Below are 22,843 nucleotides of genomic sequence, written 5' to 3'. Positions count from 1 at the left end.
TTCACGCTGGTAACATCATCACGGCCCCTCCAACCCCCTCTTCACCAATGACAGCCTCTCCATTGTCATCACCAAGACCAACAATAGCGATGGCTGTCATTTGGTGCACCACATATCTAGGTTTTCGTGGTGCAATGACAACAGCGTTTGATGTGCCGTGGATCTGGGTTTTAGTGGTACAGCAGCTATGGCATTTGGTGTGCCACAAATCTGAGTTTTGCTATGGCGTTTGGTGCAACACAATTCTGGATTTTGGTGGTGCTACAATTCAGTGGCAGCAGTGAAGGAGTGACTATGGAGTTTAGAGTTTCAGAGGATATGATGGAGAAGACACGACAATGATTTTTTAATGGCATCCATCTAAATTGAACGAAAAGAACTTGATTGGAGCATTTTTGAGAATTTGGGGACTTGATTGGAGTTTTTTAAAATGAGAAGGACTCAAATTGTACACTTAATAAAAGTTAAGGACCAAATTTAACATTAGGCCTGACAAAAATAATATATCTAAAGGTTAAAAAAAACTGACATGGTGCCCAAGTTACCCTAGTCATCGTGTGTTTGTCTTAAAAGTGAGAAACTCCGTTGAAAGCTACAACGGCAAAACCAACACACTGAAGTGTCATTTTGATGGCCACAATGACTATTAATAATCTCCTCATACATAAAATAGATAAACTAGAAATGGATAATAAATATGATTCAATGAGTAACACTGCATAAGAAATACTTCAATAACTCAATGTAATCAAAAATAGCAAAACCAGAGTTTATCACAACAGCCGGTTATAAAATAACAAACAAAAACTAAATATGATGATTAAAACTTCACCATATCTCTTTATATCTGAAAGCAGCTTACACAGCTGCCTTGGCAGCACTGGAAAGCTTGGATCTCCTCTTAGCCAAACTCTCACTGCGGCGGTCTCTCTGCTCCTTCAACCTGGAGGCAAGGAGTTTCTGGTACTCTGCTGCCTCCGATTTGGCCTTGGCAATTCTCTTCTTTTTATCAGCAATTCTTGCCCGCTTTCGTTGGAGCGTAAGAGGGGTGACCAGTCTTTGTATCTTAGGAGCTTTGCTCACCTTTTTCCCTGTAATCAAAAGATCCAACACTATTAAGACAACAATCCATCACAAAGAATGCTTATGTCTGTACATTTTACCCAGTGTCCCAAAGGAACCATAACCTAATTAAGCCTAAAACAACTCTTCATTTCAAATGGTTCTCCAGTTTTCCATCCAAATTAATATTCAACACGTTTTACCAAAACCCTTTGGTCTTTTTTAGACATTCTTTAATCAATCAGTCAATTACAAAATTAAACTCAACATAAAAGCACATGGAATTTTACCAGCTTTTGTCGTAAATGTACGACGGTAGGTGTTGACATACTTCCTAACATCATCCTCCTTGGACAGGTTGAACAGTTTACGGATTTTGGATGCTCTCTTTGGGCCTCTCATCCTTGGCTTCTCAGCATCAGTCAATCCTGGTAAATCATTCTCACCCTTCTTCACAATTACCAAGTTCAAAACAGAGAGGTCTGGGCTGACAATGCACCCACGAACAGACTTTCTCCTACGTTCTCCATTACGCCTTCCATATCCACGGAAGCAAGGAGTTCCTGTTCAAGTAACAAATAAAAAGAAAATTAGTTTGTAGACAAAGGAAAGCAGAGACACCTGATACAACAAATGCATGACATTATTAAAAAATGAATAAAGTTCTATCTAAGAAAGGAAGAGCACAAAAATGGATTTGATTTAAAAAGATTAAAATATAAAAAGGGCACAGAACTAAGCCGAACATATAGGTTGAACAAAAAAAAAAGCATCAAAGCTACATCATACCCCTGTGAAGCAAAAGTCGAACACGACCAGGAGTAAGCACTCCCTGTTTCATCGGGAATCCTTGTTTGTCACAACCTCCAGTAATTTTGAAGACATAGCCCTTAAATTCCTGTTGGCAAAAGAGCATGAAGGTGAATAGATAATCATTAAAAATTCAGCAAAAATTGAGAGGATGCATTTAAGGTTAGCAGCTAAAGAGCATACCTCACCAAGTGCATCTCCGCTGACCTCCTGTGAGATCCTCTTGTCCCAAAATGCTCGTCTGCAAATCAAAGATAGGAATATTTTTAACAAGACAAATTACATTGCCCAAAAGAACATAAAATTGGCTTCTTAGGAACAAATTATAAAATCTTCATGAATATCAAAGTCAATCAAAAGTTTAAAGAATGTTGCAAGGCAAAGGCAGAGCAATATTGAGACAGGTAGCTCCTCCAAAGCTTCTAAATCTCAGATAGAAGAGAGATAATAATTTATGAATAATTCTAAATCCCCCATAACCAGCTTTCCACTAATTTCCTACTTATCATATGAAGTAGAAGATAGTTAAACATTTTACGTTTCACAAATATTAAATTAAATGCATCTTTTAAATATTTTGTTACAAGTATAAGGAGGATTAATATGATATTGTTTTAGATAATTTATACACCTCCTAGTGAAGAAAATTTAAGTACCTTGATTTCTATTTTCTTTTTTCTATTTTCATAGACGGCGTTGTACTTATGGCTGGAGGGAAATTGTGATGGTGAAATGTGGAAGAGGGAGTGTGGTTTAAAATTAAGATTTTTTTCGCATAAAATTACATAGAGAAAGTTATGATATAGCATGATAAAATATAATTATATTTTAAACTGTCTACAGCCCCCTTTCCCACTTCTTATAACAAGCACAATCTCACAGTGAAAAGTTAGAATTCATGTTCAAACAAAATTAAAATGGCACCATGAAATAAATAACAAAGCATAAAAATCGAAAAATCCAACGATTAGTTAAGTACATCCTAAAATAGATGGGGCTAAAAAATCTAAGGGTTAATGCGTTACTTGTAATCTGATTCGTCAATCGTTTCTTAGTTTCACAAATTCAATTAATCACTTTCTCTCAAAGCACAACACACGAACACCACGAAGAACAAGTAGAAATACTCAAAAATTTAACACCAAAAAAAAAAAGAAAGAAAGAGTGAAGTGATTACAGTTTCTGATCGTCGTCGATCTCGAGCTTCTTCTGGCATCCAGTGGTGGGACTCGCGATGTTGAACTGCAGAACAAAACGGCGCAAAGCGAAATTAAGCAACGAAGAATACACAAGCGACAAGCAGAAATTAAAACGACTCCGGCAACGAACACATAACAAAAAACGACGAAACAGAGAGACGAAACGACAGCGATAAGAACAGCTAGGGTTTGGGAGGAAGAGAACCTTCATCTTGCAATCTTCTTCTGCAACCGCCGCGTCGAACTCTCTATGAGCGATCAGAAAACTCGGAACGTGCGCACGGTAGGGAGAAAGTAGGGTTTTAAGTTCAGATTTTATACCAACCCGGGCTGTGACTCTTGGGCCCCAACTGGGCTCTTCGACAAAATTAGTTGGGCCTAGTTGAGCGATGTCTAGCCCAATAGCAATCATTAGTCTGGGTTCAACCCAACACTCTGACCCTAGCAATAGGAGAAATTCTTTTTTTTTAGAACCAACCGTAGGAGAAATTCTGAAGTACTTGAAAATATTAGTGGTCAAATTTTAATTTTATATTTTTATTTATTCAGAATATTTTTTTTAAGTGTAACAACTTTTATAAGTATGCATATAATTTATTTTAGTTTTATTGAAGTTGGATTATGTAACATCTTTTTCTAGTTTTTCAAAATGAAAAATATAAGATTAATATTTTAATAAATAATAATATTAGTATTGCAAATATTTTGAAATTATATTTTCATAAATGAGAAATTGAAAAAATATCTTATTTATTTAAATTTAGATAAAATAAATTTAAATAAAATTAGGATTTTGTATTAATTAAAATTTTAGTTAGAATATTAATATAAAAAAAATGTTTTATGATCATTGGTATTTTATTTTGTCTACTCCTACTTTATTTAATATTTTTTTGTCGTTAGTTGCGAGAAAACATTATAACTAAGATAAGGGATGTCTTTAATTAGAATTTCAATGAATTTTAAAAGATATTTTTTATGAAAAAGTCACGTAACATTCAATTAAGACTTTTAAACAATAAAAATAAGTTTTGTAATATTCAATTAAAACTATTATGACTTTTTAAAAAGTATAATAAAATTCGTTGGTATTCAATTAAGATTTTTTATAACACATAAAAAGTCTTTTGGTATTTAAAAGCATACATTTTAATATATTTTTTATGATAGATTTTGATGGATTTCAATTGAGTTTTTAATACAAAATACTCATAAAATAATTTTACTTAAACTCTTGAGATTTAGTTAAACTCTTTCTTTTTCTATTAGACATTTTTTACTTGTATCAATATAAGATTACTCGAGACATATCCGAAATATGTAAGCCAAAATCCTCACAATTCAAGTCTATAGATTCATGCGCTCATCGTTTGAGAATTCAAGTCTTCCCATGTAAAACATTGACACCAATGACTTTTTTTGGTAGGCAATATGGGACATGAGTATCATTTTTTTTACACCATGACAAAGAGGCCATGAGTTATAGAAAGGAAAAAAACCCTAGGGAAATTCTTTTTCCAATATAACTCAAGCCTATTTCATAACTTTACAATGAAAACCTTTTTGTCCACCAAAACTCCAAAAGAAACAACGGGTAAATAAATCTTTCTACACAACATCTTCAACAAGCTCAAAACAACACAAGATCAGATCATATAAAATCAAAGTTTCTTTCCAATGTAATTTTGAATGTTTTCTAAATGATGATGAAATTCTTTAAATTACAGAAAATTCATGAAGTCCTTTCAAATCTTTTAATTCATGTTATAAATCTATTAAAATCCAAACTATAAAATCTCAATCACAAAAGTCTTTTAATTCTTTTAGTCTCTCAACTATTTCTAGTTTTGTTTTTAGTCTCTCAACTAAATGTTAATCGGTCTTAGTCCCTAAATTAATTTTTCGTTTGATTTTTCCCTACCATCAAGCTTCTTCGTTAAATGTTGACATGACAGTTGATTTGTGATAACTTTTTTGTGATTAAAAAGTGTGAGAAACTGCTAGTTGAACTTTTGAACTATTTTCTGGTGATTAAAGGCCCCATAAATTGTTTCCATATGGTTTTAGACAAGTATATAAAAATAGCCCCATTACAACCAATTTCTAGTAGGCACATGCATCCATCATAAAATAAATGTCACCTTAGTTAGAAACAAAGAAGAAGAAGCTAAGAAGCAAAAAACTTCCTCTACCCAAACGAAACCTCTGCCACACCGCTCCCCCAACTTCTCCATTCTATTGTTGCCTTCACCAAGGGCGAATCCAAGAATTTTAGATAAGGGTGGCCAATATATAAAAAATCATGACTTGAAAAATATTTAAAATTTTACATACATGTCATTTATTAAAAATATAATATATAACTAATATTTTATTATGAGAAAAAAGAAATATATAAATTGTGTTGAGCATTAGAGATACTAATCATTAAGTGCAACTAATACATAAGCATCCAAAGAGTCAAAGACTGGTAGCAAAAGGAGAAGAAAGTAGAAAATTTTCATTTTAGTTAAGTGAAAAGAAATTTCATTATATTCAAAGTAGGTTATACAAAATATTTCAAAATAGATACTTGAGTAGCACATGAAAAGTTCTTAAAAATACTTGATTAAATGAATAAGACATGATAAATGCTTAGAAAAGTTAACTAAGTATAGATGTATCATTAACAAAAATAAACACTATAAATCTAATAAAATATTACTAAAAGAAACTAATTTTATTTATTTGTTCAAAGTTAGTTTTTCTATAAGTTAATCATTTTATAAAAGGTACGAAGTATTTAAAGTATTTTATTATCCTTTACTTTGTTATTTATAAGACCCAAATAAAAAAAATTAACCTAATAAGAACGATGCTCAATCTCCACCGGAAGGTGGCATGCTTTACCAAAAATCACCCTATAGAAAGACATCCCCAAAGGTGTTTGGTAAGCGGTCCAATGAGCCCATAGAGCATCTTCAAGTAGCTTGCTCCAATCCTTCCTATTGGGCTGCACTACTTTCTGCAACACTTGTTTGATCTCTTTATTGAAAACCTCTATTTGCCCATTAGTTTAAGGATGATAAGCTATAGAAAATCTATGCACAACTCCATACTTCTGGAGCAAGGATGCCAATGACCTATTACAGAAGTGGCTCCCTTGGTCACTGATAATGACTCTGGGCACACCAAACCTACAAAAAATGTTAGATCTCACAAAATCCACGACAACTTTAGAATCATTAGTTTTGGTGGCCTTAGCTTCAACCCATCTAGAAACATAATTAGCAACAAGATATATGAAAAACCATGAGAAACATAAAATGGACCCATAAAATCAATACCCCAAACATAAAAAATCTCACATAAAATAATGGGTTTTTGGGGCATCTCATGCCTATGTGTAATGGTCCCTCTTGCTCTCTAATACTTCTCACAAGTGGTGGAAAAATAATGAGCATTTCTAAAAATGGTGGGCCAATAAAACCCATAGTCTAACACCCTCCTAACGGTCCGTGGAGGACCAAAATGACCGTCGGTAGGTGTGCCATGACAAAATTGAAGAATAGACTGAATCTCATGATTTGGCACACACATGTGGATCACTTGGTCACTACCAAATCTCCACAAATAAGGATCATCCCACACATAATATTTAGCATCACTCTTAAGTTTATCTATTGGAGACCTAGATGCATGAGGTGGGACCACATATGCAACAATGAAATTCATAATGTCAGCAAACCAAGGTGTAACATGTAATGAATGCAAATGCATCAAATGTTCATCAGGGAAATTGTCCCTAATAGGAAAGGAATCAACATGTCCCTCAATCCTGCTCAAATGATCAACAACCAAGTTTTCTGCACCATTCATGTCTTTAATCTCAATATCAAACTCCTGAAGAAGAAGTACCCACCTGATCAATCTAGGTTTAGCATCAGGCTTCTTCAACAACTACCTCAAAGTTGCATGGTCAGTAAAGACTATGATATGGGAGCAAAGGAAATAAGATATGAATTTATCTAAAGCAAAAACAATAGCTAAAAGCTCATTCTCAGTGGTGGTGTAGCTAACTTGGGTTGCATCTAAAGTGCATGAAGCATAAGCAATGACATGTTATAGTCTATCAACTCTCTACGACAAAACAACCCCAAGTGCATAGTTAGAGGCATCACATATGAGCTCAAAGGGAAGTTCCCAATCTGGTGGTTGCATGATGGGAGAGGTGGTAAGCCTCTTCCTCAACTCCTTAAATGCCTCTTTGCAAGGCTGGTCAAGCACAAAGTCTACATCCTTTTGGAGAAGCTTGGACAATGGTAGTGAAATCTTGCAAAAATCCTGGATGAATCTTCTAGAGAAACCTGCATGTCTAAGAAAAGAATACACTTCCCACACAGAAGCGGGGTAAGGTAGAGAAGTAATAACATAAATCTTGGCCTTATTGACCTCAAGACCTCTACTAGAGACCAAATGCCCTAAGACTATACCCTCATGTACCATAAAATGGCATTTCTCAAAGTTCAGAACAATGCTAGTCTCAATGCATTGGTCAAGAACTCTAGAAAGGCTATTCAAACATGCCTCAAAAGAGGAACCATAAACAATGAAATCATCCATAAACACCTCCATGCAACTCTCTAATAAATCAGAAAAGATACTCACCATGCACCTTTTCAAGGTGGTAGGAGTGTTGCATAGGCCAAAAGGCATCATGGTGTAGGCAAATATGCCAAATGGATAAGTGAACATGGTCTTGTGTTGGCCCTCTAGTGCAATGTGAATCTGCATGTAACTTGAAAAACCATCAAGAAAGCAATAATGTGATTTACCTGCCAACATCTTTAGAACCTAGTCAATGAACGGGAGAGGGAAGTGGTCCTTGCGAGTTGTCTGATTAAGCCTTATTATCTTGGTTCCTCACAACCGTGATGCCAGACTTTTTAGGGACCACTTGGACAGGTGAAACCCAAGTGCTATCTAAAATGGGATAAATGATCCTTGCAACTAATAGCTTCATCACCTCCTTCATGGCTGCCTTACAGGCTTGGAATCATCCTCCAAGAGTATTTGATGCATGCATATGGAAGGATTGATTCCAGGAAGGCCAATAAGTGTCCACCCAATGGTCTTTTCATGGCCTTTCAACACGTGCAACAACTTCTCTTCATGCTCAAGTGAAAGGCTGTTGGATATGATGACTGGGAGCTCCTGAGCATCATCTAAATAGGCATATTTAAGGTGCACAAGTAGTAGTTTTAACTCCAAGGAAGGTGGCTAAATGGTGAAAGACAAGGGAAGGTTGGTGGCTGGTGGAAGGAAAATATGAGAGTCAAGACCTGCACCTGCAACACAATCAGAGTGAATTCCAAAGGAAATCTCTCCACAAATACTACATACAACAGCAGAATCATCAAAATCATTATAGGTATGATTAAAAGAACCAAGATCAAAATAAAAAAAGTCAAAAAAATCATAAAGTAAATCTATACAAATATCTACACTATCTACTACAACATCAATGATATCTACAAGGAAAATAGAATGTTCGTCTGCAAGATGTCTCATGGCCTCACAAATGTTGAAATGCACAACATCATCACCAAACTCCATGGAAAGAGTTCTCGCATGCACATCAATTTTGGTCATCACCAACAATGGTCTCCCTAGGATTAATGTGGACCCATGGCTAGAAGACTCATTCTCCATATCCAAGATGTAAAAATCTGCAGGAAAAATAAGATCATTAACTTGCACCAACACATCTTCAACAACTCCAAGTGGAAGTGCAACACTCTTGTTGGCTAGTTGAATGACAACACTAGTAGGTTTCAAATCACCAAGATGTAGTGATCTATAAACTGATGTGGGCATGACATTAATTAAGGCTCCAAGGTCAAGCATACCATCTGTAAAAGTGCAATCTCCAATGGTACAAGGGATAATGAAAGTGCCAGGATCTTTGCACTTCTGTTGCAAGGTAGGTGGTGCAATGGCTGCAAAAAATTTGCTTTGCATAAGTGCAAAAACATTTCTGCCCATCTTCACTTGCTCATTTTCCTTCAGGTTCCTCTTATGGGTGCACAAATCCTTCAAGAACTTTGTATATTTTGGAATCTGTTTGATGGCATCCAAGAGGGGAATGTTGACTTCCACCCTCCTGAAAGTCTCAAGAAGATCAGAATCAAGCTCCACTTTATTTGCAGGAATGGATCTAGAAGGAAAAGGTATAGGAATATGTTTTGGCACCAACATCTATTGAATTTGGAAGCTCTTTGCCACTCCTCAAGGTAATAGCACTCACATTCCCCTTTGGATTAATGATCGACTAGCGAGAATATTGTCAGAACCTTGTTGCTGCAACTGGTTGACAGTTGTAGCTAACTATCCAATATGAGTCTGTGCGTCTTGGATGGTGGCACTCACATTCTGTTGAAACTGAATGTTAAAGGTTGCCATTTGCTTCATCAGCTCCTCCAAGGAAGGTCCATAACTATTATTCTACACAGGTTGTGCAGGTGTAGGTGTAGACTATTGGAACTTTTGTTGTTGTCTGAATGGGGGAGCTTGGTATTTACTGGTGGAGGGTTGGTATTGTTGTTATCTAAATGGTTGTTGTTGTTGTGTCTGCTACTGTTGTGGACTAGGACCATACCTCAAGTTCGGATGATCTCTCCAACCAAGATTATAAGTGTTGGAGTAAGGATTATATTGTTGTTGTTGAGGTCTAAATGGTTGTCCAAACTGCATGGCATAAACATCAGCAACATGTTTTATTTATTGGAGAGTGGGACATGCATTTGTTGGATGATCAAGTGCACTACAAATACCACATAGCCTTGGTTGATTAGCTGCCATCATATTCTATTGTTGACCAATGGCTAGTTGTCTCACAAGGGATGTTAATTCTGTAAGTTTATTCTCCAGCCTCTGGTTATCAGCAACCATAGAAACAGAAACTTCATTTGCAATAACCTTGGATGTTGCAGCCACTCTAGTACCAAATTGTTGATAATTGGCTATCATGTAGGAAATCAATTGTCTTGCAACAACAAGAGTTTTGTCCATTAAAGCGCCTTCACTGGTTGCATCAATCATACTCTTGTCCATTAACATCAATCATCCATAAAAATACTGGATTAATAATTGCTCATTGATTTGATGGTGAGGACAAGTAGCACACATCTTGTTGAATCTCTCCTAGTACTTATATAATGTCTCTCCAAGTTGTTGCCTTATACCACAAATTTCCTTTCGAATGGATATTGTTTTGGATGCAGGGAAGAATTTCTCCAAAAATATTCTTTTCATATTTGTCCAAGTGTTGATAAGGTCTAGTTGAAGGTACAACTAGTCCTTAGCCACACCATCCAGAGAGAATGGAAATGCTTTCATCTTCACATAATCCTCATGAATGTCATGTGTCACATGGTGGAACACACTACATGAAACTCCTTAAGATGTTTGTGCGGATCATCACTTGTAAGACTGTGAAACTTTGACAACAAATGGATTAGTCCAGACTTAAGCTCATAACTAACCTCTGTCTTAGGATATTGAATACATCAAGGTTTATACACAACATCAGGTGTAGCCAATTCCTTAAGAGTTTTGTTGTTATCAACCATTGAATCAACACTAATTTCACACTCAGAAACAATAAAACTAGGCTAAAAACAAAATCAATAATGAAATCAGTATGCATTATTCTTGTATCCAGAACTACACTATCATGCAGAACTACACTCCTATTATTTCTACTCCACCTATGAAATGTCCTATCTACCTCAGGATCATATGGATGCAAGTCACCTGGTTTGGAACTAGTCATACACAACTCAGCTCTTTAGTGATATAAATGACAGGAATAACAAAAATAACAGACAACTACTCAGGACACTATTCACAATATTTGCTTAAATGATACAGAAAATGGAAAATTGTCCCAATTTTTTTTTTAAAAATTCAAAAACACAATAGTAAATGTCTAAAAATCATTTTTGACTTTTGATAATTTTTTTATGACGAATTTTTTCTACATTCTGAGAAAGTTTCAGCCCATTCTGAGCTAGTCGCATATGAAATGACCAAAATGCTCATATCGCTAAAACTCCTATTTAGAGGTTGAATTTGCAAAATTTGACCCAAAACAAACCCTAAAGGAATTACTTTTGCTTAGAATATCGGATAAACTTTAGACACCAAGTTATGCAACCAAACTCCACAAGTCAGTTTACTTCTACGACATAATATACACAATTACACTAAACACTGCAAAGCATACTACTCAATGCAAAACACTCTACTACTCACATAGACTCTTCATAACAAAATTAACAGAGCACATGCAATATATCAAATAGTTAGTGGTATGGAAAAGGAGAAGGCACAATGCAATGAAATGCAGAATGCTATAAATGCAGAACATGCAACAGAAGGCAACACTTAGTTTGACAGATGTATGGTTTTTTTTTTTCTTTTTCAACGTACAGATGCAAACCTACTATACTAATATTAGTTGTACCTATACTACTATCTAGTTATGAGTGAATTGAGGTTGGCACACGATGAATTGTATCCCCAACAACGACGCTAATTTTGATAACGACCGTCGAATCGTTCCAAAACAAATAAAACTAGGATTAATTTTGCAATACATGAATAACCTAGGTCGACTCAGAGATACAATCCATTTTGGTTTTGACTTCAATCCACTTATAAACAATAGGGGATTTTAACAAACAATTTGCAGACAATTGAAGAAAATTGCAGAAACACAAAACAAAAATGCATAAGTTGACAAAGTTTATGAAACAAATTGTGAAATAGATTCAAGAACATCAATCCAATTCACCAAATCCAAGAAATTCGAATTATCACAGCTTGCTATAGATGATGATCATGTTGTGAAAGTACAGTTAATGTCATTAGAGGTAATTTAATCGAATTCATCCCTAAGTTTATTAAGATCACAAATCAGATTGAAATATAATCCAATCAATCTCTGATTAGATTCAAATTAGGAAATTAATCAATAACCTAATTTGTTTCCAATCCTATAAACATTCATAATCATGAAAATCGAAAATAGAATTGGAGAAGAAGACGAACATTCACACATAATTCAAAATATTTAACCAGAACTCAAATTCCTTATTGCTTAGACTAGATCCTTGGATTGATTAGTTGTTTAGCCTTCCATAGTTATCACCAATGGAAGAAAAATGAAAATTGAGAAAGAGAAAAGAAGAACAGAGTTGAAGAGATGAAGAACAGTTGAGAGAAAAAAAGAGAAAAAAGTTTGATCTCAAAAAATACACTAGAAGTTTTCTAAATTATGTTTTGTACAAAAATGATTCTAACTAACTAACAACACTAAGTAGACTAATATATACTCTAACTAATAAGAAGAAATGGATAGGCCTTGATTAGGCCCAACTAATGTCTCTAATTAAGCTAATTACATAATGCAAAGGCCCAATTTTACAATCCAAAATCCAATTGCATAGGCTCTGACTTCAAAGCCTAAAATGACCCTAAAATGATAGAATTGTCCCAAGCTCATTTCTAACAAAATTGTAGCTCTTTTCCTTAACTTTCCAAGGACTACTCATATGCTCCATTTGGAGTCATGTAGCGTCCTATAGGTCCTGGACAAAGAAGATAGGTCAAGTAAGCACAAAATCCGAAAATAAACAAAATTATCAATTAAGTCCAATTTTTTACCTAAGACCAAAACTGAGTTAAGGTGAGAAAATAAGAGTCAAAGAGAGGTCAAATAAGCTAAGAATAGGAAAATACTAAATAAAAAATGCTCAATCATTATGGACTAAATTGTAAATGAGTCGTGGGTTTAAGTGGAGCAGTTTCTAAAGACAATTACTATTTGATAGTAGTAATGGTTATAAAGAAGTTAATACCCGCTAACGTGAAATAAGGTCTCCTTATTGACATTAGAGTATTCTCTCAACCCTAGTTGTCATTGTGAAAGATAGAGAGAATAGAAAGAAGAGTTAAAGAAAGTGAAATATTGTTTCTTCCTCTCAAGGAAACCAAAGTGCATTGTAGAGAATATCATTACGGAAAAAGGTACATATTGTTTATCTATTAATTAAGAGAATCTTTGACTTCAAGTTCCTATTTGGTTTTCTATTATTATGATTCTTATAAAAACCATTAAAACTTACACGACACTACTAACACTTCGTCCCCTCGCTTCTTCAAGGTCGATGAACTATAGGTCCCCATGAAACCCACCCTCGGCTCCACCAACGACCACAAATCTATTCCCTTGGACAAGATTGATTAGGAATGTTTTACTTTGAAATGTTATTCCATGGATGAACATGCACAAAATCAAGAATGCTTTATAGATAGCCCTATCTGTAGTCCATCTCCAAATGAAAACACCAATAGACTATGAGAAAAGAGTTTAAACAAAAAAAAAAAAACTAGTCCATTAGGTAAAAGAATATTAGGAGTTTCATATTGAATAAAATAAAAAGACTTAATGTGGTACTTAGACCTTACAATTGTGCATTTATGTGAGCAACCTTGTTATAGGTGATTGCGATTAAGTTAGGTAATTACTATTAGGGATGACAAGGGTGGAACAAGCACATGTAGTAGAATTTTTTTTAATCACCCACTAAAACCTTGTTTATAAAATTATGTGAATTTTTTTATCTACATATCTCCACAAATATACATGGATACTTTCTAAAAAAATAAAAAATAAAAAAATCACTTAAACCATTTTTTACATTACTTTTCGCACAGTATAAGTGTATTCAATTTGTTATATTTCTAAAAAAAAAATTATTCAAATCATCTAAAAATTACTCTATCTAAAGTATAAATTCAAATAAAACAACACTTCAAAACATAAATTTTCTATAGGCATATCTACATTAAAACAGCATTTAAGCAAATAAACATTAGTCGATGGCAAACACTAGGTAGAATGATATTCGTTCCTGCTATATTCACAAGTGGACCACAAGTTCCCATTTAGATATATATTTTCTATCCATGATATGTTCTACTTATGAGTATACACAGGTACGTATTGTTTTGCCATCGTTTATTGTCATTGTGGGGGGGGGGGGGGGGGGGGAGTAGAAGTTGAAGATTTTGTTTTTAAACAGATTTTAAAATTTACTTTAAAAAAAATATTTTCAATAATTAAAAATTAAATTAAACAGGCCTTAGTATTTGATTTAAGTCAACACGATTCTTAATTAATAAATTGACTTAGAGTGCATTCAATCTAGCCATAACGAAGCGCATACGCAATCCGTTATTTGACAAAGTCAACAACTATGGTGACAATGCAAGTTGTTAAACAAAAATAACAGTCACCATTAATAGTTGCAAAACACGATTATCTAAATTCATTACACAAAATAATGGTGTATGATTCACACAAGACAAAATTACAATCGTTGTCACACCTCGACTATATTGTCTAGTATGCAATTAAAAAAAAAATCTAAAAACTTTCTCTCTTTTTTTCGGTAATTATCATTCAAAACCTTCATTCCTTTTGTGTTAAGAAAACTTTATTTCTCCTGTTATAATTATTATAATATGTTATTTTACGTAAATCAAAATAAATAAATAAATGAAAGATAATAATATTTTTTCAAAATTAACTTTATCATTATTAATTTATTTTTTTAGTATTAAAAACTAAAATAATAATTATTTTAAGATAATTTTTTCTTCTTAATAATAATTATTATGAGACGAAAGGAATATATATATATATATATATATATATATATATATCATCACTCTTTTTGAATACGTCCAAGAACTTATTCCAATAATCCACCATGTCTTCTTAAAATTATATTTATCTTCCATGCCACTCTTTTAAGAATTTATAGACACAAATTTCTGCATTGTTTATATATGATCAAAAGTGATAGTCAAAGAACCTTAAAAGCAAAAAAAAAAATAAAATTAAATATATTATAAGTAGCTCAAATTTAGAGATTTATCCTTTTTAAATTTTCAAATTAAAATTTACATTTTTGAGTCCATCAAATTCTCAAAAAGATTTTTTAATCACTTTTACAGTAAAATATCATCATAAATTATGCATTTAAACAATAGAAAATCAGTTAAAAATTATTAGAAAATATTTTACGAATTTAAGAAAATAAAAAATGTAAATTTTAATTTAGAAGACCAAAAAAGATACACCATAATTAAAAAAAAATATCTCATATATAAATTAAAGTAAGTTATATAATTAAGAGAAAAAATATCTCATAGTTTTTCTTACATCCAAACATTTAACTATGAATAAATTAAAGTAAGTTATAATCTATTATATAAAACCTAAATATCCTTTCACTTAACATTTGTTTTAATAAAATTCTTCACGAAAGGGGAAATAAGATTAAACAATATTTTAAGGAAATTAATTAAAATATAATAAATTTTAAATTTTAATTTATTATAATACTATCTTAAAAATGACTCGTGCAATTTTTAATATGTATTATTTTCAAAAATTAAACATTTCAATTTATTTTGGAATAATTATGTATAAATGCAAAATGTTTTTAAGATTTTTTTATATCCAACAATATTTTCAAAAACATAAAATTTAATTTTTCTTGTATCGTTGATATTTTTATATATTATTAATTAATTAAAATTTATTTAAATATATTTCTAAATAATTATTATAAAAATTACTCACTACTTTCTTACATTCATTCTTATTTTCTATTTAACATTTACTCTTTCTTTCTTGTCTTTTATTTTTTAAAAGATGTAGAGTCTATTTCTCCTAGTAATTTATTAAAGACTAAATTATTAATTTAGTCCTTTTATTAAAAAATTAAATTTAGTCTTTTAATTTTTAGAATGGATGCAAAGTTGTCCTTTCTGTCAACATTTTTAAATTTTTAACAAAAACACGGTACGTAATAACTAGGTGCCATCTTTGATTATGTTGAATATATATAAAAAGTTAGCTTCGTTTCTAGCAATTAAACAAAAAGATAACATCATCTGTACCAAAAAATTTCAATACTGTAACATTTGATTAATTTTAAAAATTATAATCAAGATCTGTAGAGCAGAGGGACTAAAATAAAAGCTTGCCATTATTAAATGATATAAAAATTATTGTTACATTTTAGTTAAATTTAAAAACACAGAAACCAAAATCTGTTGATAAAAAGATAAAGATTTAGTAAAAGAAAAAAATAAAAAACAAAAAACAAAGGCAGGCCCACAGAGCACTCAGCAGTCACCACCGAATACCAATAATTGATCATTCTCCTCCTAATCCCTTCTGTATACAAGCTGTCACCTCTCACTCTGGCTTTGCCTTCTCCTTCTCTTCTTCGCCAAATCCCAATCTCAATCCCGAAAACCATTTCACTGATCCCCTACCCCTCCCCCTCCCTCCAACAATGTTCCCACACCCTTAAAAAATCAAAACCTCAAAAACCAAAAAACATCAAACCATGTTTTCCTTCCCTCACAATGTCTTCCTACCCATCCTTGTCTTTCCAATCATTATTTGTTGCTGCTCCGCCTCCTTGTTGGGTCGGAGCAATGCGACGACAATCTACGAGGTCCTGAGCGAGCACGGGCTGCCCATGGGCCTGTTCCCCCAGGGCGTGCGGGAGTTCGCGGTGGGCGAGGACGGGCTCTTCTGGGTGCGCCTTGACGAGGCCTGCAACGCCAAGTTCGAGAACGAGCTGCATTACGAGCGCAACGTCTCCGGCCACCTCAGCTACGGCATGATCGACGCCCTCTCCGGCCTCGAGGCCCAGGATCTCTTCCTCTGGTTCCAGGTCATGAGCATCCGCGTCGACGTCCCCAGCACCGGCCTCATCTACTTCGACGTCGGCGCCGCCTCCAAGCGCTTCCCCCTCTCCCTCTTCGAAACGCCGCCCGAATGCGTCGCCGTTAGCTCCCAACAACAAGACGCCCCTTCCCACCACCAGGTTTTACTCTTTCTCCTCTCTTCTCGTTGGAAATCCCACATCGACCGGTGATATGACTGATTGTATGTAATGATAGTAGGGAACAATCCTCCCCTTATAAGTGGATTTTATGGGATTGACTTATAAGCACTTAAACCCAAATTCTAAAATGATACCAGAGCCTATCATATTGGACCTATTAGGCCATCCGTTAGATGTCTAGTCCTCCTGACTACATGTTTTTATGTGCATCAAACCCAAATTCTAAGACTTTTTTTTTTGTTATTGCCTGATTTCTGTTATTGTGGATCGGTTTGGTGGATGGTGATTTTGTTGTTGTTAATTCTTGGAACCGTTTCTTCATGGGGATTAAGTAGGTGCACGTGGAGGATTGAATGGTTTTGAACTTTTGGGGTGGCATCTGGGGATTATGTTTTGACTTTTGTTGGTGGAGTTGTGGTTTTGTTGTGATCTTTGGTATTGGAGACAAATGTGGCTGGTGCAGCTGTAATTGCTGTTGCTATTCGATTGCTGAGACCCAAAAACCTTGATTTTGCGACCATATGTGAACCAATGTTTAAAACCTCGATTATTGTTCTTAATCATGACATTTTGTTTTTTCTTAAGAAAATTAAGGGTGTTTTTAATTTCTACTTTCAAGAATTATTTTGAGATAAAAAAACAACAAAAAATAATGACACCCACACTAAGTTTATACCTCACCATATCCCACTTTCTGTTTTTTCTTTAACAATTGTTTTGAAAACAAATGGTTTATGGCCTCTTGTGTGCTGCTTAATGAATATAAATGACATACAGATTGTGAGCATGTTATATACCTTGATGTTCGAATTTGAGGAATTGGGCTAAAAAATGTGTTGCATTGTTTCACTTTCATATGCAGGGTCAGGTTCAATCTGGAAGGATTCGGCATAAGCTCAATCAGGGAACCTCTGGAAGAGATGTTCTATAGAGTATATGGGCATTGAAGAAGAGGGTGAATGATGGAGTTTTTCTGTAGCACGATCATCATGGATTCTCCAGTCAGATTGTATGCCTAGGGAGAGTATAAATTAATAGGTCCATTGTTTGGACCTGTTGTGTTGTTTGTGTTATCTTCTCATATAGTGCAGAGTTAGTGTTGTAGAAGCAACCTGTGTCTTGGTATTTTTTTTATTCATAGATACTTATAAAAAGGGAAGCAACTGAGATAAATTTCCTGAATCTGTTTCTCATTGAGAAGATGGTGGTAATGCAGCATTTTGTTGAGATGGGTTCAGGTGAAAAGTCTGCAAGATTTTGTTGTATGTCAAATGTTATTTGTATTATTATAAGAATATATTGGGGGTGTTTAGTTGAATCAAATTTATTATATTAATTCAAAATAGATAGAACCATATACACTTTTGATATGAAAAATTATGATTAGAATTTACATAATATCGGTTTTTTGCATAAATTTTGCCCATTACTTGTAGATGACGTATGCTACTGCCATTGCTCTTTGTCTTGATGTTATAAACATGGGTTATTCAACATGTTTGCTCTCCCATAACTTTAAGTGGTGTGATATCATTAATGATTGGATTTCTTAAGCAATTCTTGGAGATGCAAATTGAATACATCTTATTTTGTTTGATGTCTGTTTGGTGGTAGGCATGTGTTACTTTGAGCCTTGAGGGACTCATGTTTTAACTTCATGTGCTCATGGCAAACTTTATTCCAAACAGAGGTTGAGTAACATGTAATTTTATGATGTGGGGTTTTTTAGGGCTCCCATTTTTGAAAAATTAATGATTTCAGGTCTATTCCGGTCTTCCTTTATACCTGAAATAATAATGCAATGACTTTTAGGTAGTGGCATATTTACCTTGCTAGTGAATTCGTGCTGCTTGCTCTTCTAGATCTACAATTGTGCTAATGCTGACCTACATTATGGTACACTTTCAGTAAATGTAAAATTTATAGCCTGTACTCAGTTTGGTATTGACTATTAGTGAAGGTTAGTGCTAGTGCTGCTACTTGATTCCCAGCAAATATATGTAGAAGGGGTGCTTTACACTGTTTAAGATAATGACTAATTGCTTTTTACTTTTATTGCTAAGGTTAACTTGGTCACTTGCTTATATTATTTGTAATATAATGAAAGTCATTGAAGTTTAAGAACATTGCTAGTTCCTTCGGCCCTGCCATACATTTAAACGAATGGGGTGGAAAGGAAACCCATAGTTTTCTAAACTGGCTGAATTTTGACTTTCCAACCCGGACCAAGGGAAATAGATTTTGTAGCTTTACTTTGTAAAAACACCGAGAAGGTTTCTCAATCGGATAATGTTACTCAAATATTACTTTTGCAAAACAAAATAATTTAGGAAATAGATAAGAGAATACAAAAGTATTGGATAATGTGATGACAATGATGAAGAGTTATTGGGAAAAAAAATTAAATCTCATAAGGTTAAGATAAAATATATACGTGAGAGATAACTTTCATATTATAAGTTAGCTTTTGGGATTGACTTAGATACAAATTTATATTCTAAGATAATATCAAAGATAGTAGTCCATCTTGATCCTTGTGTATTCCAATTGGTTTACATGTTTTGACAAACATGTGGGAGTGGGGGGGGGGGGGGATAGCAATTTTAAAAGCTAACATGGTATTAGAGTCTTAAATCCATTAAAAATAGTCACCACCATATTATCATGCATCAAGTCCAAAAAGTGTTGGGCTTGGGGGTATATTGGAAAAAAAATCAAAGGCTCACATATGCTAGAGATAAGATCAAGATAGAATATATAAGTGAGAGATAACCTTTACCTTATGAATTAGCTTTTGGGATTAAATTATACACAAATTCATATTCTAAGATGATATCAAAGACAATAGTCCATCTTGGTTCTTACCTATTCTAATAGGCTTGTCTTTTTTGATAGACATATGTGGAAATGAGGGTGAGAGGGATAATAGTTGATTTCAAACTAAAAGCTAACATGGTATCAGAATCTATTTTAAATTCATTAAAAATGGTCACCCACCATATTATTCGCACATCAAGCCCAAAGCCCAAAAGTGTTGGGCTTGAGGGGTGTATTATAGTGTCAAGACAAAATATTTAAGTGGAACTCAACCCTTATCCCATGAATTAGTTTTTGGATTTGAGTTAGACTCAAACTCACATTAAATATTTGAGTGAAAGTCAACCAGTATGTCATGAATTAGTTTTTGGAGTTAAGTTAGACCCAAACTCGCATTTTAAGATTCATTAAAGAATTACTCACTATATTATCCACGCACCAAATTCAAAAGTGTTGGACTGTTGAGCGTGATAAAAAAGAGTTATAAAAAGTCGTGTAAATTTTACATGTGTATGTTGCTAGTATAGTTTATTAGATCAACTTTAGCTGAAGTTGTTAAAATTTGTAGAAACTTCTGGGTAAGTTAGTAGTGAGTTATATGGTTAAAGTTGATAATGTGTTCGAGACGAAAATGCATTAAAAAGAGTTACTATTACAGATGCTGCATATCAGAAAATGAAACCCTTCCCTCTACATATGTGTGTATGTACGTGAATATTAAGTAAGAAAAAATTACTCAACCTGTTTCGAATAAAGATGTTCCTATAGTACTTGCTTTGTATTATGTAGTCAAAGAGATAAAGGCCATAAAATGATATTTTAAAGCTGTCCTGTTCTGTAACAGTATTCTAAATCATTATTTTCGCGACTGGTGACTTCTAAAGGACAAGAGGGTAAATTATAATTAGACGTTATGTTGTTGGTTGAGGTCTATTATGTTACTTTAGTGTTATTATTTTTCATATTATTGGAAAACGGGTATTGTAGGAGTGTTAGTTCATATATCTTTTATTCAAGTCAATTTAATTGATTAGCATAATATTATTTTTAAAGATTAAAACTTAATTTTAATTGTGGTTTTTATGTAATACAAAGAGGTTGATAGTTGTCAAAGAGAGGACTGTATAGTTTTCTTCCCTTGCTCCTACCCAAAGATATGTCAACTTTAGCTATGTTCCATATCTTTTTGCACGTTTTTTCCTTTCTCATTTTCATGCTTTACTTTTTGAAAACAGGACATTTTATCCGACAATTTGGTTATTTGAGTTGAATTAGATTTATGCAACACGTGATGCAAAAGTTCCCAAGGTCAAGCCGAATAGATTGGAGGAGGAGGAGGAGGTTGACGAATTTACATAAAGATATGTTCGGTCTACATCATGGGAATTATTTCTGTATCCTTTTTCTCCACCAAACTATGTTAATTATGCTAATGCATTCTAGAGGATAAGCATGTTTTTTTCTCCACCAATCTATGATGATTATGCTAATGCATTCATTCTAGAGGATAGACAAGTTGAAATCAGAGACAAGAAAACATTTTTGTTTCGTTCAAATTGATCTAGCTTTACTTTTTTTTTACTTTTTTTCTTTTGAAGAGCATAATGAAGGCCCCAATTATTGAGCTTAGGTGTTATTCGGCGCATTTCAGGATTTGGAGCACTTGACCGTTGAATTGCATGTTCTAGAAAGAAATAGATATAAGGAGAAAATTGTTTCAGTTTTAATTTTATGAAACCCACATGTTTTATCTTTTTCTAACAGCATATGCAGTTTAACTCTTTCCAAAATATGTTGGATCAAGAACGAAAATGTTTTGAATTATCAAAATATCTATTGATCTATACGATGGATATTTTTAAAGTGGGACAGGTGTTTGAAAGCGATAGATTTGTTTTAATATATGTCGAAAAGTAATGCTACTACATTCGGATGTATCTCAACCAGCCAAACTAGTTACACCAAGTGCCATAGAAAGTGTTTGTAAATTAGAAAACTAATTCAGAATTGTTCCAATTAAACCTAGTTATGTAATATTTTAAGAAATTATTTCCCCTATCTCTAGAAAATATAAGACTCTTTTTTTGGAAAAAAAATCTGTCTTTTTTATTAGACTTTGGTCTAATTATCTCTTTCATTATTTTTGTACTAAAATGCCCTTAATTATTTTAATTCATAATATAAATTGTCTCTTTTTAGGATTGAAAAAATGAAGAGTTTAGTTTTAAAATCAAAATTCCACTACTATTATTCTCTCTATACATTAGTTATTCAGATAGAAAGTAATTAAATAAAAAAGTGATAGCTTTTTCTTTGAGAAGAAAATTTATTTCATTTCATTCTAGATAAAAGTATAGATATAAAGAGGGATACGATCAAATAGTTGGATGCTAGCATGTAATCGAGATGTCCTAGCCAGAATATGAACAAATTGGTTGGCTTGCCTTCTTACAAAACTCACCCAAGAGTTTTCTAAAAGGTAATAGTTAGTCCCAATAGTTTTAAGGATAATCTTAAAAAATATTACAATCCCAGATAAATTTATAGTTATTAACTAAATTAATAAATTTTTTAATAATATAAATTAATTATAAGTTTCTTATATTTACAAACAAAGGGAGTTATTATACAATCAAACGTGATTACAACCACTATAGTTGTTGTAACATCTTAATGATTCTACATGAGGTGAACTAAATTTAATTTTAAGTGAAATTTAAATTTGGACCTAGATTTTTTTTAAGAAAAGACTAAAAGGTGAACTTAGACATTGAAACCATAAGAAAATAACTTAGACTTTAAATAAAGAAAGTATGTAACATTTAAGGATCAAATGAATTAAGAAAAAATATAATGAATCAAATTAAACATAATTGTCATAAAAATAATGGTCAATGTAATTAGATTCACCTTCATGTTTTGAAAAGGAACTTAGGATACGTTAAATTAATAAACTTCAAAACTGAAATTAATTAG

At 33.2% G+C, this 22,843-nt stretch overlaps 2 protein-coding genes across 2 annotated transcripts; one reads left to right on the top strand and one right to left on the bottom strand.

Moving 5' to 3' along the window:
- Positions 1-644: 644 nt before the first annotated feature.
- On the bottom strand, positions 645-3,377 carry LOC114397563 (40S ribosomal protein S6). Its single transcript, XM_028359654.1, has 6 exons — positions 3,277-3,377; positions 3,050-3,114; positions 2,056-2,113; positions 1,852-1,960; positions 1,353-1,625; positions 645-1,091 (listed from the first exon to the last, which is right to left on the bottom strand). The coding sequence occupies exons 1-6, from the start codon at positions 3,280-3,282 to the stop codon at positions 859-861; spliced, it is 744 nt and encodes a 247-aa protein (XP_028215455.1). The 5' UTR covers positions 3,283-3,377; the 3' UTR covers positions 645-858.
- Positions 3,378-16,355: 12,978 nt separating this feature from the next.
- Positions 16,356-18,427, top strand: LOC114396831. Its single transcript, XM_028359012.1, has 2 exons — positions 16,356-17,029; positions 17,913-18,427. The coding sequence occupies exons 1-2, from the start codon at positions 16,544-16,546 to the stop codon at positions 17,979-17,981; spliced, it is 555 nt and encodes a 184-aa protein (XP_028214813.1). The 5' UTR covers positions 16,356-16,543; the 3' UTR covers positions 17,982-18,427.
- The last annotated feature ends 4,416 nt before the right edge of the window (positions 18,428-22,843 follow it).

This window comes from Glycine soja, chromosome 18 (assembly GCF_004193775.1).
Source record: "Glycine soja cultivar W05 chromosome 18, ASM419377v2, whole genome shotgun sequence".
Lineage (NCBI taxonomy): Eukaryota > Viridiplantae > Streptophyta > Magnoliopsida > Fabales > Fabaceae > Glycine > Glycine soja.
The sequence above is the reverse complement of the archived record's forward strand: the minus strand, read 5'-3'. Positions and strand labels throughout refer to the sequence as shown.

Excerpts from the sequence above, each read along its gene's own strand:
- LOC114397563 (XM_028359654.1), bottom strand. Across the intron at positions 1,961-2,055 it reads GCGGAGATGCACTTGGTGAG|GAATTTAAGGGCTATGTCTT; the intron begins GTATGCTCTTTA and ends TTTTGCCAACAG. Across the intron at positions 1,626-1,851 it reads TCGACTTTTGCTTCACAGGG|GAACTCCTTGCTTCCGTGGA; the intron begins GTATGATGTAGC and ends TTACTTGAACAG.
- LOC114396831 (XM_028359012.1), top strand. The coding sequence starts at position 16,544 with ATGTTTTCCTTCCCTCACAATGTCTTCCTACCCATCCTTGTCTTTCCA. Across the intron at positions 17,030-17,912 it reads ACGCCCCTTCCCACCACCAG|GGTCAGGTTCAATCTGGAAG; the intron begins GTTTTACTCTTT and ends TTTCATATGCAG.